This window comes from Silurus aristotelis (assembly GCF_946808225.1).
Source record: "Silurus aristotelis genome assembly, chromosome: 16".
In the NCBI taxonomy this organism is placed as follows: Eukaryota; Metazoa; Chordata; class Actinopteri; order Siluriformes; family Siluridae; genus Silurus; species Silurus aristotelis.
Window position 1 is genome coordinate 15,687,704 of NC_139589.1, and position 17,978 is coordinate 15,705,681.

General features: G+C 35.9%; 1 protein-coding gene across 8 annotated transcripts in view; it reads right to left on the bottom strand.

Moving 5' to 3' along the window:
• Positions 1–17,978, bottom strand: part of rapgef6 (Rap guanine nucleotide exchange factor (GEF) 6) — a 122,429-nt gene that overhangs the window by 22,575 nt on the left and 81,876 nt on the right. For all 8 annotated transcript variants that reach the window (XR_014537318.1, XR_014537319.1, XR_014537320.1 and 5 more), the window contains 4 exons: positions 3,124–3,335; positions 1,508–1,631; positions 602–625; positions 5–222 (listed from right to left, as the gene is read on the bottom strand). Coding sequence is in view for 5 of the 8 variants with exons in the window: in XM_083565014.1 (XP_083421140.1) it covers positions 5–222; positions 602–625; positions 1,508–1,631; positions 3,124–3,335 (578 nt within the window). In the remaining 3 variants the exon portion in view is untranslated. The remainder of the gene's footprint in view (positions 1–4; positions 223–601; positions 626–1,507; positions 1,632–3,123; positions 3,336–17,978) is intronic.

Sequence of the window (17,978 nt, forward strand, 5' to 3'; positions counted from 1 at the left end):
TCACAGGTACTGTAGGCTGGCTCACACTGCAGAGACAGAATCTGGAACTTCTCCTCATCTGTTTCCACCTGTAGCTGTACCAGGTACTGCCTGACCTTACGGGCCATCTGTGCATCTTCATATAGCCTCTTGGCATTTAGCAATGAGCTGCGCCGTACATGCTTCTTATGTCCAGCCTGCACATCCAGCAGGTTGGAATTAGTACTTCCCTGGCTCAAGGACCTGAAGGAAAACCAGAGAGAGGGCTTGAGGAGATGTCCTATGAATATTATTCAGTAGCAGTGAGACAGAACCGACAGAGTAACACTGACAGAAAAACAAAAACAGAAACTAGATACAGAAATCACCAGTAACTGCTAAGACAATGCCCAATTCCACTTTAATTTATTTTTTTACATTTTAATGCAGCTTTGATTAGATAAAAATTTATTTAAAACATGAATTAATATCCCACTATCAGGATGAATTGAAATTAATGTTAAATGCAGAAATCTAAAATAAGTAAAGATAAGTAACACAAAAAGTTAAAAATCTGACAAAAAAATTTCAGATTTTTTATTCTCATTTTACAAAAAGAGAAATTAGGTACATCGTGACTTACCCTAAACTCTTCCATCTCTTCTTTCTGGAGGCAAGCACCATGGAAAAGAAACAAAGGGGAATTCAAGGCAGAATCAAAAAGAGAATATGCACCAATTTGCAGAAATAGTATATGCAACAAAATCACACACACAACACACACACCCACCCCTAATCCTAGTAACAGCAGGAAAAACACCTCACCAGTCTTTGTAGCGACATAAATTACAGTAGCTCATGAATTACAGCCATTTGCTATAAAGATTTCAGGTCTCAGTGGTCTATATGATTCATTGATGCAGAGAAAAGGTGCCTGGACCCCTAAAATTGGTACAATTATTAAAAATAGTCGCAAGTGGCAATCTGTAGATTTAAATTTTGTTATTATTATTATTTAAAACATTTATTTAATAAACAGAAACAGTTAAACACTGTGGAACATGTAACAAATTGCATTACATTGTAAAATTGTACATAACATTAACATTGTGTGTTTATAGTATATTGTTTTTTTTTTTTTATATGCAAGGAGAGTATGTTTTATTTCCTCTCATTGTTGTGCTTTACCACAAGCTTCAATAATGTGTTCGGATTTTAGGCACAAATTTGCCACCAAACACATCCCGTGTCCAGTTTATTCTCTGTTATCTGCATTTTCCTAAAACTTTAATTTGACAAACTAATAAGAGTGACCTATTTTCACGTATTCAAGATTTACATTTTGTCTACATGATTTAAGGCAGAAAAACAATCATCATAATACGGTTTCAGCACCTTTGGCCTTTTGACACCTAAATTAAAAAGAACTTTTTTTTTTTACTAAACAGTGATTTCATGAACTAAATAATTTCATACACATAAGAACAGCTATAAAAAACCAACAATCATCTTTCAGATTTTGGGAAAGTTAAGCACTCCAGAAACAAACCTCGGATGAAACATGACTGTTGGGTCCATGCTGGTGGTGGTCATTTGCACAACATGCCGAATCTCCTTGGCAATCATTCGTAGCTTTTCAAAGTTCACAAGGCCATCTACACTTGTGTCATTACCTTAGCAATTGTGAAAAAGGAAAACTTGGAATTATAAAAAAATATATATATTAAAAATTAGGCTGTAAAAGTAAAACCAATAGAAATGAAAACACACACACACACACACACACACACACACACACACACAGTGTATGTGTGTATGTGGCACCTGCCTACACCTGAGCTTGAGCTTCTTGGACAAATCAATTCAAAACCATGGACATTACAATCAGAGTTGGGTGCACAAAATTGTGTGAAACATGCAGTAGAATTGAGAATACCCTTTACGAGGGGACTGGCCCAAAATCTGCTAAACAGTTACAGACCATTAACCCTCCTCCACCAAGCTTTAATGTTCTCTGCATAACCTAAATACACCAGTTAACATAGTGAAGCAAGAAGCATCAATTAAGAGACAAAATCCCGACTGCTAGAGAGTAAGGTGGTAATATACAACACTCTAGCAAATTCACAGGGCTGACAAAAACCTATGCAGAAATATTGTTCAATTCAACTTTATTTGTATCACAATGGACATTGTTATAAAGCAGCTTTACAGAGATAAAAAGGTTTATTGTTTAATGCCTGTATGGTTTTTCCGTATAAGTTTATAGTGAAGGGTGGTGCATAACTGATGTTCTTGGCTGGTTTCTAGCCTCTTGAACCAGAGATTATTTTTAAATAGTTAGCTGAAAAAATAGCATATATTTTTTGGGCCCTGACCAACCTCCTTGTAATCAATCATGTTTTCATGGCTTCTTAGACAAATTCCATGGACAATTTTACATTGCTAAAATTTGCCTCAAAATCAAGGTTATAATCTGGCAAATAAAAAAAGTTCTCAAGCTATGAGCAGTGTCTCCATATGTAAGTAGCAGCAGATGTAGTCACATGCCCAACAGTTAGTAGAGGGCTGAGCCAGTGCATTTAAAATGGCCCACTCTGTGATAATAGCCTTTTGCCAACCTTGTTTATTTATTGTAACCATGGCAACAAGCTGCCAAAAAAAATTAAATAAAACATACATTATATAACATTATATAATATGTTACATTATATGAGGTATCTACAGTATTTCATATCAATCAATACAACAAATCAACAGTCACATTGTGACTTTGTAAGACTTTGTCTTTGTGTGTGGCACTCACCCACAAGACTGAATCAAGATGAGAAAATATGAAATAGAACATGCATCCCCATTGGCCTTTTATGAATAAGAATTTAGACCAAAGTAATATTGCACTTCTCTGGCTCTTGGGTTAATATGCCATGAACAAGAGAAAATTAAGACAGTAGCACAAGACAGGAACACTGTTAATGAGTGGGTGCAAAGTACTGTAGGTAAAAAGTACCCATTCTGTGTTCACTTCCATGTCAGAGGTTGTGCTTACATAACCATCAATGAAAATATGCTAATAAAACTATATTGTGTCTTATTTTCTACATTTTTATATTTATATATTACAAATCGTCTTGATTGAATTGTATATATTTTGCTTTTACACACCTTCATGCAGGAATGTAAGATCTTTCTTAACCACGGGAAAGAGAGGAATAATTGGCAGCTGTATACTCTGGCTGCCCAGGATGTTGCGGTATTTGGCCATGTTGCGTGAGGGGTCAAAAATATCCTGCAGATCTCGAAAAAGCTTTTCATATTTGCTTGGAAGCTTCTCCCATGTGCCTCGTAGCCTAGCTACAGGGGCAAGGTTGAGACCACTGAAGAAAAGTATGAATCCATACGTCCATATCCATGTCCATGTCCAAGTTTACACACACACACACACACACACACACACACACACACACACACACACACACACACACACACACACACACACACACACAATCATTATTTAAATCAGCAACACCAATATTATGCCACATGATTAGAAACAAATTTTCCCCTCATTTATCATGGACTTCATAACAGCAAAATTAAAACGTAATTCTTTAAATGTGTGTAAATTGGCTGCGACATAAAACTGAAAAAAAGACGGCAAACGCTAACGCTATGATTCTTTAGCGTTTTATGTGTAGCTTCAAGAATTCCTCTTAAAAGGATCTGTATATATATATATATATATATATATATATATATATATATATATATATATATATATATATATATATATATATATAACTATACACACGCGCGCACACACACACACACACACACACACACATATATACATACAGTAATCTCCCTTTAACTAATCTCCCTTTAACTCCCTTTGGCTATGTTCCAAAACTGCCCGTGATAAAAGTACGCCACCCCAAAAATGCTTTTTTTAATTGTTTAAGCTGTAAATCATCCTCCCACACACTGTGCAGTTTTGGAAGTTTGTATATATATATATATATATATATATATATATATATATATATATATATATATATATATATATATATATATATATATATATATATATATATTTTTTTTTTTTTTTTTTTTTAAAGGGAAAAATAAGTTGATTTTAAATTTTTATGGCATCAACACATTTAAAGAAAGTTGGGACAAGGCCAGGTTTACCACTGTGTGGCATCCCCTCTTCTTTTTATAACAGTCTGCAAACGTCTGGGGACTGAAGAGACAAGTTGCTCAAGTTTAGGAATAGGAATGTTGTCCCATTCTTGTCCAATACAGGCTTCTGATTGCTCAACTGTCTTAGGTCTTCTTTGTCGCATCATCCTCTTTATGATGCGCCAAATGTTTTCTATGGGTGAAAGATCTGGACTGCAGACCTGCCATTTCAGTACACGGATCCTTCTTCTACGCAGCCATGATGTTGTAATTGATTCAGTATATGGTCTGGATTTGTCATGTTGGAAAACGCAAGGTCTTCCCTGAAATAGAGACGACGTCTGGTTGGGAGCATATGTTGTTCCAGAACTTGGATGGTATATCAGTTTCAGCATTGATGGTGCCTTTACAAATGTGTAAGCTGCTCATGCCACACGAACTCATGCAACCCCATACCATCAGAGATGCAGGCTTCTGAACTGAACGCTGATAACAACTCGGGTTGTCCTTATCCTCTTTAGTCCGGATGACATAGCGTCCCAGTTTTTCAAAAAGAACTTAAAATTTTTATTTGCTTTATTCGTAAGTTTTCCACTTTACCACAGTTCATTTTAAATGAGCCTTGGCCCTGAGAAAATGCCTGTGCTTCTGGATCATGTTTGGATATGGCTTCTTTTTTGACCTATAGAGTTTTAGCCGGCAACGGCTAATGGCACGGTGGATTGTGTTCACAGATTCTCTGAATCTTTGGGTGATATTATACACTGTAGATCAGACCTGGGCAAACTACGGCCCGCGGGCCACATCCGGCCCTTTGTACGTCCCTGTCCGACCCGCGTGAGGCCAATCATAAATTACAGGGATGCACCGAAAATTTTCGAAAATGAAATACCTAAATCACGAAACAACACGGCAGAAACACATTTGTAATGACGCAATAAAAAAGCGCAGCAGCACACGGTTATCTGGATAAGAGCCAACATGTCTGCGGTGTGCGGAGAGCGATTTGCAAAACATGCAATGCTGAAATTTCAAGAGGGGGTGTATCTGCAAAGAGTTTCTCCACATCGGGGTTTAATTTATCACCTGAAATCCAAACATCCCGATTGCCTTCTAAATATGAGAAGAACGCGGCGCAGAAAAGTAAAGTCAATCCGAGCATGCGCACTCCGTCTGTAGTGGACGTTTTTGAAAAGGCAGGAAAGTTTTCCAGTGATGGTGCCAAGGCAAAAGGCATAATACAAAAAATGATGGATTTCATTGACTTTTGAATTGATTTTTTATTTCGGTGCATTCCTAAAATATTATCGTTGGTGTGGCCCTCTGACACAATTCAGGTTTCTCATGTGGCCCCTTGTAAAAATTAATTGCCCACCCCTGCTGTAGATGATGATAACTTTAATCTCTTGGCAATTTTTCTCTGAGAAACTCCTTTCTGATATTGTTCCACTATTTTTCGCCGCAGCATTGGGGGAATTGGTGATCCTCTGCCCATCTTGACTTCTGAGAGACACTGCCACTCTTAGAGGCTCTTTTTATACCCAATCAATTGACCTAATAAGTTGCAAATTGGTCCTCCAGCTGTTCCTTATATGTACATTTAATTTTTCTGGCCTTTTATTGATACCTGTCCCAACTTTTTTGGAATGTGTAGCTCTCATGAAATCCAAAATGAGCCAATATTTGGCATGACATTTCAAAATGTCTCATTTTCAACATTTGATATGTTATCCATATTCTATTGTAAATAAAATATAAGTTTATGAGATTTGTAAATTATTGCATTCCTTTTTATTCACAATTTATACTTTTGTGGAATCGGGTTTGTATGAATGTGTGTATGTATGTATGTGTGTATGTGTATATATATATATATATATATATATATACAGTGAGGAAAATAAGTATTTGAACACCCTGCTATTTTGCAAGTTCTCCGACTTAGAAATCATGGAGGGGTTTGAAATTGTCATCGTAGGTGCATGTCCAGAGAGAGTGCGAGACATAATCTAAAAAAAGAAAATCCAGAAATCACAATATATGATTTTTTAAATATTTATTTGTATGATACAGCTGCAAATAAGTATTTGAACACCTGAGAAAGTCAATGTTAATATTTGGTACAGTAGCCTTTGTTTGCAATTACAGAGGTCAAACGTTTCCTGTAGTTTTTCACCAGGTTTGCACACACTGCAGGAGGGATTTTGGCCCACTCCTCCACACAGATCTTCTCTAGATCAGTCAGGTTCCTGGCCTGTCGCTGAGAAACACGGAGTTTGAGCTCCCTCCAAAGATTCTATATTGGGTTTAGGTCTGGAGACTGGCTAGGCCACGCCAGAACCTTGATATGCTTCTTACAGAGCCACTCGTTGGTTATCCTGGCTGTGTGCTTCGGGTCGTTGTCATGTTGGAAGACCCAGCCTCGACCCATCTTCAATGCTCTAACTGAGGGAAAGAGGTTGTTCCCCAAAATCTCGCAATACGTGGCCCCGGTCATCCTCTCCTTAATACAGTGCAGTCGCCCTGTCCCATGTGCAGAAAAACACCCCCAAAGCATGATGCTACCACTCCCATGCTTCACAGTAGGGATGGTGTTCTTGGGATGGTACTCATCATTCTTCTTCCTCCAAACACGTTTAGTGGAATCATGACCCAAAAGTTCTATTTTGGTCTCATCTGACTTTCTCCCATGACTCCTCTGGATCATCCAAATGGTCATTGGCAAACTTAAGACGTGCCTGGACATGTGCTGGTTTAAGCAGGGGAACCTTCCGTGCCATGCATGATTTCAAACCATGAAGTCTTAGTGCATTACCAACAGTAACCTTGGAAACGGTGGTCCCAGCTCTTTTCAGGTCATTGACCAGCTCCTCCCGTGTAGTTCTGGGCTGATTTCTCACCTTTCTTAGGATCATTGAGACCCCACGGGGTGAGATCTTGCATGGAGCCCCAGTCGAGGGAGATTGACAGTCATGTTTAGCTTCTTCCATTTTCTAATGATTGCTCCAACAGTGGACCTTTTTTCACCAAGCTGCTTGGCAATTTCCCCGTAGCTCTTTCCAGCCTTGTGGAGGTGTACAATTTTGTCTCTAGTGTCTTTGGACAGCTCTTTGGTCTTGGCCATGTTAGTAGTTGGATTCTTACTGATTGTATGGGGTGGACAGGTGTCTTTATGCAGCTAACGACCTCAAACAGGTGCATCTAATTTAGCATAATAAATGTAGTGGAGATGGACATTTTAAAGGCAGACTAACAGGTCTTTGAGGGTTAGAATTCTAGCTGATAGACAGGTGTTCAAATACTTATTTGCAGCTGTATCATACAAATAAATAGTTTAAAAATCATACATTGTAATTTCTGGATTTTTTTTTTTAGATTATGTCTCTCACAGTGGACATGCACCTACGATGACAATTTCAGACCCCTCCATGATTTTTGAGTGGGAGAACTTGCAAAATAGCAGGGTGTTCAAATACTTATTTTCCTCACATATATACATATATACATACATACATACATACATACATATTAGGGCTGGGCGATAAATCGATTTTATCGATTAACTCGAATGTCCACATTAACCATGTTCCACATTCAAACATTCATAAAACATTTTTCTTTGTAGGTTTGCTTATTTTATGTTATGTTACGTTCTATTTTTCACAATTTACAATGGCAGGGCCTGTTATCTTGTATTTTTGGCTTGTTGTTTCTGATTGCACTTTAACCCAAAGTGGGTTATAATACCAGAAGGGTAAATAAACTTTATTTAATAAAATTAAACCTTTTCATCTTTGTCATATGCAGATGATTTTAAGCAGGGGGAAAAAAACGATTTAAATCGCCATATCGCCCAGCCCTAATATACACACACACACACACACACACATATATCTATATCTATATATATATATATATCTATATATATATCTATATCTATATATATCTATATATCTATATATCTATATATATATATATATATATATATATATATATATATATATATATATATATATATATATATACACATATACATACACACAATGCTTAACTGTTGTCTGCAGACCCTTATTAAAGCACTGGTCTCCAGCCCTTAAGCAAACAACCTGCCTCCTACTGCAGCTAAATCATTTTAACGTTTGATTTATCAGTCCAGAACTGCTGCCAATTTTCTACCCTTTAGATCTGATGTTTTCATGACTTCTCCAGACTGAATATGGGTGTACCTGGGTCCCACTGGTTTCCACAAGTTCAATGTTAATGGCACTACTTTGTTGACATCTTTCAACGTCAAAGGGAAGTAAGCTTGAGGTGTCATTAGTAAGTGGAATAATTAATAAAAATAAGTGTAGTCAGAACAAATATTCATTTGATTTAGATTTTTCTTCTGTTTTCCAACCTTGCATTTGGTGAATTGAAAAAAACTAAATGAAAAAAATATATTTATTTTTGAAAGCATTCTTGCTTTATATCATTTTTTTCCCACATCTGTCTAAAATGTTTGCACAGTACTGTGTATATACACTACAAGTCAAATGTTTGGACACACATTCTCCTTCAGTGGTATTGCTTTATTTTATTTATTTTCAACACTGAAGTACTTCAAACTATGACAAAAACGTGTAGAATTAGGTAGTAAACAACCCAGAATATGTTTTATATTTCAGGTCATCCAGATTAGCTACATATAGCTCTTATGACAGCTTGGCAAACTCATGGAATTTTCTCATTAGATTTAGAGAGTAGTCACTTGGAATGGTTTTCAATTCACAGGTGTGACTTGTTAAGAGTTAAGTTTCTTATCTTCTAAACATGCTTTTGACCATTAGTTGTCTTTTGCAGAGGAAATGCTGAGTACAGAGTCAAAAGCCCTATTAGTGCTACTACTGTACAAATTCATATTATAGCAAGAAACAATTTAAATGTATCCCCAAGTGCAGTCTCCAAAAAAACCCAGATTTTATGATGAAGCAGGCTCTCATGAGGACTGTCACAGAAAAAAGACCTATTAGGAAGACCTATAGCAAGGCTGTCCTGTTAGGGTGGGATGGTATCCATCCCACTCGGGAAGGTGACGCACTCATCAAATAAATATCTAGCATTAAATGAAGCTAGTCCTCCTGGGTATAGTTATATACACAATTCCCATCTAAATGGCAGAGGAGGCAGTGTAGCAGTTATTTATAATAGTAAAGTGTCGCACAAAAAACATAAATGTTACACATTTGAAGCTCTATACAACAACATAACATACGCGGCTTCCAAAAACAAGTCTTGTCAGTCAATTCTATAAACCTTTTTTTTTTTTTTTTACAGATACTCAGGGCCCTATTCTGTTTTTCTTCTAGAATTTGCAGATTTCATTTTAAATGTCTTTGGACAAAGTATTAATTGACAGTGACTTTAATATTATTTTTTGTGTATATATAAATATAATACATTTCAAGTTTCAAGTTTTATGTGTCATATGTACTGATGTCAGTGATAGTTTGTACAATTAAATTCTTAAGTGAGACTCCAGGCAAACTAGAGCAATATTAAATATTAAACAAAATGAAATAAAAAGTAGAGAAAAGTAATAATGAGGCATATATATATATATATATATATATATATATATATATATATATATATATATATATATATATATATAAAATTATTTACAAGTGGGTGCAGTAGTGTCTATATATATATTTGCTAAAATCATTTAAGTTAATTTCTCTTCCTCATTAATGTACACATTGCAGCCCAGTCAATATGACAGAAAAACACAAAATTGTTGACATTTTTGCAGATTTATTAAAAAAGATAAACTGAAATATCACATGGTCCTAAGTATTCAGACCCTTTGCTCAGTATTTAGTAGAAGCAACCTTTTGAACTAATACAGCCATTAATCTTTTTTGGGAAAGATGCAACAAGTTTCTCACACCTGGATTTGGGGATCCTCTCCAGTTTTGTCAGGTTGAATGGTAATTGTTGTTGGACAGCCATTTTTAGGTCTCTTCAGAGATGCTCAATTGGGTTGAAGTCTGGCCGGGCCATTCAAAAACACTTACGAAGCCACTCCTTCGTTATTTTATATATCTTCTGTGTGCTTAGGGTCATTGTCTTGTTGGAAAGTAAACCATCGGCCCATGCACCTGTATATATTAAATTAATTATATAAATTTAGTAGAATGTATACCGTAATTTCCGGACTATAAAGCGCACCCGTATATAAGCCGCACCCACTGAATTTTATAAATATTTTTATTTTGAACATAAATAAGCTGTACCTGTCTATAAGCCGCAGGTGTCTACATTAAAACTAATGAACTTTACACAGGCTTTAACGAAATATGTTACGCTTCCTTTAGGAGCATAGCGGTATTTTGGGAATAGCCTGCCGCCACATTTTTCCGCTATTACTGCATGTGTGTAAGACGAGGATTATGTCCTTATTATTTTCTGATGCTCATTTTTAAGTTTCTTTTACTAACCCGTAACGCTGTTGCCAAGAAAAATAAAAACCTGTTTTGGAAACCTGTCTGTGCTTATATGATTTCTGTAGCAACTGGAGTTAGCGAGCTCTCCCATGACCCAGACTCTACGTGTTACAACGGCTTGTATCTAAACAGTAGCCGACCAAGAAAGTCATTGTTCACTGTCTTTCTCCTTCCTTTCACAACTATTTCTCTCGGGAGTTTCTTTTGGCATCGTCGTTTAAAAATCACCAGATGGAAGTTTTTTTCTCCCGATGCCGTGCAGCTCAGAACACAGGTGAGGTGCGTTTTTTCGTTTCCCTTCGGAAATTTCATTGGTCTAATCTTATGGGGTGCAGTTTTTTGGCTTGAAGTTTGTGAAACCGGGAAAAACCCAGGAAAAATTCATAAATAAGCCGCTTAGTTGTTTAAGCCGCGGTGTTCAAAACGTGGGAAAAAAGTAGCGGCTTATAGTCCGAAAAATACGGTACATATATTTTGAATATCTTTTTTTTAAAATTATTATTACTAACATTTGGATTTTATAAAATCTAGTAAATAATTGACTAATGTTATTTTAGATCATTATCTCATACCCCTTAAAATCTGCCTAAGTCATAACAAATGTACCTTGCCACTTTTCATGTTAAACATACATACAAGTCAGCTACTGCAGCAAGTTTTATCAACCAGGAATCTCCAGGAGTTATTGACATTGATTGGATCAGCGTCTGATATAGCAGAGATCAACTGGGCTACTGAATGTATAGAATCAACGTCCCACTACACTCTACTAATTTTACACTCTACTAATTTTTAGCTCTTTTTTTTTTTATTTTATTATTAGCAAGAAAAAAAAAAGCATTGTGGAAAAATGATCATACATGCAACTTAAAACAGACAATTCGGTAATTAGAACGACCCGGAAATTTTGTCAAAATAAATGGTAGGAGAGTCTCCTGAGTTATTGAAAAGTGCTGCCAGATCTGCATATTTTTCTACCCTTTAGTACCTTTTTATTTAGTACTGAGGCAAAAATAACTAGTAGTAAAAAAGAACCACCTAACAACTACACCACCAATAAACAGTGATAAATTTCAGGAACTTATATCAGGTAAAAATAATAATAATAATATTAATAACAATAATAATAATAGTAATAATAATAATAATAATACCCTCCATAATATTCTCCATTAGCACTGGTTATGTAGCTACAATATTTTAAACTGGCAGTTATCAACCCCATGTCATATAGCTTCCTGTTGTTGATTTATTAGCTGCAAAATTTTGTGTTTGTATCAGCATTTGAATTTGACAGTTTTCTATCTCTCTTCCCTAAAATTATCTTGAATTATTATTTTGATTTCCTGTATTCTCTGCTTTCCGTCAGCTGCATTTTTCTTTAATCTTTTTGGAAGAGTGTTTTTTTTCCCCCTGTTTTAAAGCAGTGAATGGAGGCTATTCCCATCAGAACTGTGAACACACACTACAGTAACCCCATTAAGGTACGTCATTTCAGGATGCTGAGATAGCAGCTTAGTTTAGGGTTATAGGAAAGCATAGGTTCTCTAAGATATATATATATATATATATATATATTTTTTTTTTTTTTTTCACATAGGAGCTAATGATATACACCTTTGACAGTCAGAGGTTACTAAGAGTAACATGATATAGGTGTGTAAATTAGCAAAGGCAATGTCTAATGCCCTAATATGCCTTGCCATCCCAGTGCGGCGTGGTGATGTAGCTTACAGCAGGTTATGGTCAATTTACTGCTGGATGTCCGAGTGGTGCTCTAAAAACAATGCGGGCTTCATAGATTATTGAATCGGTATCATTTGGGAAGGTGCTGCTCTCATTTCTTGTATTATAGGTCATAGTCTTAAAACAGGACTAGTTAACCAGTGAATATCCAGAGAAAAAGCTAGGGAGCAGACAAACGGGATAAACTGCACGGAGTCGTCACTCAAGGTCCACCAAACCTATGCTGTGTCTGTCTCCCGAGTAAAACGAAAAACTTAGACATTTTCTTAAAGTGTATAGGTAACTTGATTAACATTATATTAAATAAAACTGAATGCATAGCCAGCACTCATAATCTAAAGATAGGTCTGTTGAATATTAAATCTCTTATGTCAAAGGACTATAAGCAAAATTATTACCAACCAGGAGTTTAATGTAATATGTTTCACAGAAATGTGGATTACACCGAACGAATATCTAGCATTAACTGAAATATATCCTCCTGGGTATTGTTACATACACCAGCCCTGTCTAAATGGCAGAGGAGGCAGTGTCGCAGCTATTTATAATAATACAGTGGAACCCGGTTATGTCGCCGGCCTAGGGGACGCGAAAAAGCGTAGAGATAACCGATGATCGAGACAAACGAAAACCAATATGGGGGCAATATATTAACGTGCTTGAAATTTCTTTATGTACATGATGTGCGGCAATAAATGAGAATGTACATGCACGTGTTTTTGGAGGTTTTTTACACAACAGCGTTGCCGCATGCTATAAAAATATACATACATGTTTGTTAACAACAAAAGGCATATGTGCACCAACTAACAGCAGAGATTTACCAGTATACAATACAAACCATCGTCGATTCTCGATACAAACCTTTATTATATTCTCCAACATTGCAAACACAAAGATCGCTCACAAAATCACAAAAAACGTGCGGTGTGTAGTTCATTTTTACAAAAAGCTAACCAGTGTCACTGTGGCTGCACAGTGCCGTCTCATTACCTTATTTTCGCGTATATAAGATGCACCCTGGGTAAGGAAAACTTTCTATAAGACGCGTCTTATATACGCGAAAATACGGTAGTGAGATGGTGACGTGGCAAAAGCCAGCGATTGGCTAACCGACGTTAAGTGGCAAATGTGCGCCCCCTTGTGGTCGAGATATTAGGGTCCGGTGACATAAAAGAATCGACATAACCGATGAGAAAATGCTAAGACAAAGCGAGAATTTAGCGGTTCCACTTCAAAAACGTCGACTTAATAGGGTTGGCGAGTTAACCGAGGTCGAGATAAGTGGGTTCGACTGTAATTCAAGTGCCACACAAAAAACTAAACACAAATTTAGCACACTCAAAGTTCTTTTACACCAACATAAAATATTAAGCGTCTGAAAACAAGTCTAGTCAGTCAATTCCATTAATTATTATTTACACAGCCTTAGGGCCCTACTCTAATTTTCTCGTGGAATTAGCAAATTACGTCACAAATCTAGCTACTTCTTTAGACAAAGCATTAATTGTTGATTACTAATATACATTTTGATAATCAGGAAGACTCTTTAAGAACAGCAGTTATGTCTATTCTAGATTCAGTAGGAATGAATCAGAATGTTATAGGATTTACCCATGATTTAAAACTAACCAAAACGAATTTGGATTTGATATAAAACATGTAGTCATAATTCCATAATTCCAGTCTTAAGCTATTTCAGATCATTGCCATCTTATCTCCTTTAAAATCAGACTCAGTCATAGTGCAAGTACCTCGCCATGTTATCGTGCTAAGCATACATTCATGCCAACTACTTCAATTATATCAATAATCTTCCAGAGTTATTGACATTAATAAGATCTCCGTCTGACCACGCAGAGCTTGACTGGGCTACTGAATGACTAGAATCAATGTTCAGTTACACTCTAGATGATGTAGCTCCCCATAAAACCAAAATGATCAGAGAGAAAAAAATTGCACTGTGGTATAATGATCACCTTAAAACTGAGCACTCGGAAATTAGAACGTAAATGGTGTCAAACCAAACCTGACCTTGACCCTTGCCAGCTGTCCAACTATCTGCAAATATTCAACGTCTCCTTCATCTCCAAAAGAAATTTGAATAAAATACAAAATTTATAGTACAGCAGTCATGTTTACACCTGTAAGGATGGTCAGATCTCTTCATGAGGCCAGACCCTGAGAACTGCCATGCAACAAAACAAACGTTCTAATCTGAAGAGAGGATCTCTTCAATCTGAGGAAATAAAGCCATTTGTTCAGCTGCCTTCTTACCCTTCCTTGAGCCCCCCTCTTTCCCTCCTGGGAATATGGCTGAGTAATGGAAAGGTGACTTAGAAGTTGCCAGAATTTAAGCTATTATACTTGCGTACTTATTTTTGCCTTTACATGTTTAATATCATTTTAAAGGTCTCAGTGCGATTGGAAATATGATCTCAGTCCCATATCAGTAGAACAGACCAAAAATAAATATCTCAGGTTTGGGAAAATTCTGTTCTACTGATGGTAGAGATGTTCAAGCGAAGATCTTTATCAGATGTTGGTTTTTACGGTAGGTGGTATTAGTTTTTTAGGTCACCTCCTGTCCCAAGGTAGGGTTTGTAAAGCTTTGCAAAGCTTTTATAACTTCGAATTAACGAGTGTTTATGATGGTTTGAATATATAAAAAGATTTGGCAAAAGCCTCAGGGAAGCATTCTGTAGTCAGAACTTCTTAATGCCAGGTGCGCTGACTCTAACAATTCTTTTGTAAACTGCATTGCTAAACTATATGGTTTCATGCTGATCATGTTATGTAGCTTTCTTCTATTATTTGTTTTAGATTTGACATTTGTTTATTGATTATTGACTGGCAAATAAATTTTTAATTCTTGATTAACTGAAATTTACTGAAATAATTTATATCTAGTTGATTATGCAGTCTGGTGTTACCTGGCAAATCTATGACCCGGATAGTACATACAGAAGGCTCCTGAACGGAGGGAGAATAGAGCACAATGTCTAGGACCTTCTGATTTTTGACTATCACTGTTAAATAGTCATTTAATTTCAGATTTATTTAATTGGTTAAAGCACAGCATATGATTTAGATTATAGGTCATGGCAGCCATTTTAGATTTTACTTTATTTTTGTTATTTCATGCCAGATGTAATTGTTTTTTCACAAGAATAATTTAGGATCTTGCGCAACTGAAGATTTCAAGTAAAACACTGGAAAATAACTCTTTCAGTTGCAACTTTTTTCTTCGGCCTTCATCCTGTTTAGCTATCTGTCGAGGTGCAACCTACTTGCAGCAGGGACAGAATAATCACTGACTTGGCAAGTTCTTAGCAAGTTATGACAAAGTGACTAAATCAACTATTTTTCTATGCATGAGCAATATTAGTTTAAGGTTAAATCCTCTGAGATCCGGATGGCCAATTTGCCTCCGTGAGCAAGTATCGTTATCCAAGCACAATTAAAGAATACAACCAATAAGGTGATCAGCTTGAATTAGATATATTCAAGATACATCTTTATTTATCATTATTAAACTGGAGTCAGATTAGTGCTTCAAAATTAGATTTATGTAACAAATTGCAATCCATTTTAGTAATCGTTTACAGCAGCATGAGAAAGACTAACATGCAGCATACCTTCACAATTGCTAGTGGATTCCGTCATTAGGCCATTTGGTGGGTTACCCTACACACCTAATTGCGAATAAAATTTTCTAAATGTATCAGTCAGGATTTAGGCCTTATCATAGCACAAAGACAGCACTGGTTAAGGTGGTAAATTACCTGCTATTGACCTCTGATCAGGGCTGTGTCTTCTTATTTGTTTTGCTCGACCACTTTTGACACCTTTGATCAAAATATCCTCTTTGCTAGACTAGAAAATGTTGTTGGGATAAAGAAAACATCTCTCTCCTGGCTAAGGTCTTATTTGACTGATTGTTATACATTTGTTAATGTAAAAGGTGAGTTCTCCACACTCTCTGAGGTAGTTTAGTGTTCTGCAAGGATTTGTCTTAGGCCCTCTGCTTATTTATTTTTATATGCTGCCTCTGGGTAAAATTGTAGGTAAAAATGTTATTAGGTTCCATTGCTATGCTGATGATACACAGTTGTATGTTTTAGCAAAATCAGATAAGAGATCAGCTTAACAATGTTAAGTAGTGTGTAAAGGACATTAGACAGTGGATGCTTTATAACTTCTGCTTAACTTGGATTAGAAGGAAGTACTTTTAAGAGGACCACATGCAGCTATAAGTAAACTTTCAGATTATGTAGCATTATGGTGTGATTACTGACTATAGTCTTTCCTTCAAAGCTCATGTGAATAATATTACCAGGATTGCCTTCTTTCACCTTAAAAGTATTGCTAAAATTAGAAATATGATGTCGTTACAGGATGCAGGTTCATGCTTTGGTTACATCTAGATTAGACTACTGTAATGCTTTACTGTCTGCATGTTCGGGTAAGTGCATAAATAAGCTTTAGGTGGTCCAGAACGCAACAGCAAGGGTACTTACCAGATCTTGTAAATCAAAATTGAGGGCACACTTAACCACAACATTTTGCAACATGCCATCCCATCTGGTTTGTATTAAGTGGGACCCGTTATGTTTAAGGAAGGAGAGTGATAAAGTGCTGCATCAGAAGACCTGGCCTCCACTACTCTAAATCTATTTGAGACCAGAAAGTGAAGGAAAAGCAGCTAACAAACACCCCTGGGAACTCCCCAAAATTGTTGAAAAACCATTTCAGGTAACTACCTTATGAGGCTGACTGAGAAAATGCCAAGAGTGCGCAAAGCTGTCATCAAAGAAAAAATAAAACATATTTTGGGGTATTTAACATGTTTTTGTCTACTACATAAATCCATTTGTGCTCTTTTATAGTTTGGAGGTGTGCAGTAATAATGTACAATGTTAAAAATAATAAAAATAAAGAAAAACACACTGAAGTATAAGCTGTGTCCAAACTGTTGACTGGTACTGTATATCACTTATAACTATAACTATACTTTTACTATAAAAAAAAAAGAATTTTTAACTTTAAAAAATTATTATTAAAAATTTAGAATGCTTATAGGACTTTGGAAAACAAATTTGGATAATGTTTGCTGCTCTACAGTTGTTATATATAACCATAATCTCATTTCAACTCAAGAAAATGGTGAAGATACTAGAGTGTGTATATATATATATATATATATATATATATTATAACCCCAATTCCAAAATGTTGAGGCACTGTATAAAAAAAGAAAAACAGAATGCAATGATTTGCAAATTTCATAAACCCATATTATTAAAAAGAAACAGCTGTAGAAAAAGTTTGCATTTTGAGAACAAATATAAATACATTTTTAATTTGATGGACAAGAAACATCTTAAAAAAGGGACAAGGCCTTTATGTATAACTGTGTAGCCCCTCTTCTTTTAACAACAGTCTGTATACATCTGGGAACTATGGAGTCCAAAAGCCAAACATTTTTTTAAAGAAAAGTTGTTTTATTTGTGTTAAGTGATTGTGATACCTGATTCAAGCTGCTTAACAGTTCTGGGTCTTCCTTGAAGTATTTTTCATTTTATTATATGCCAAATGTTTTCA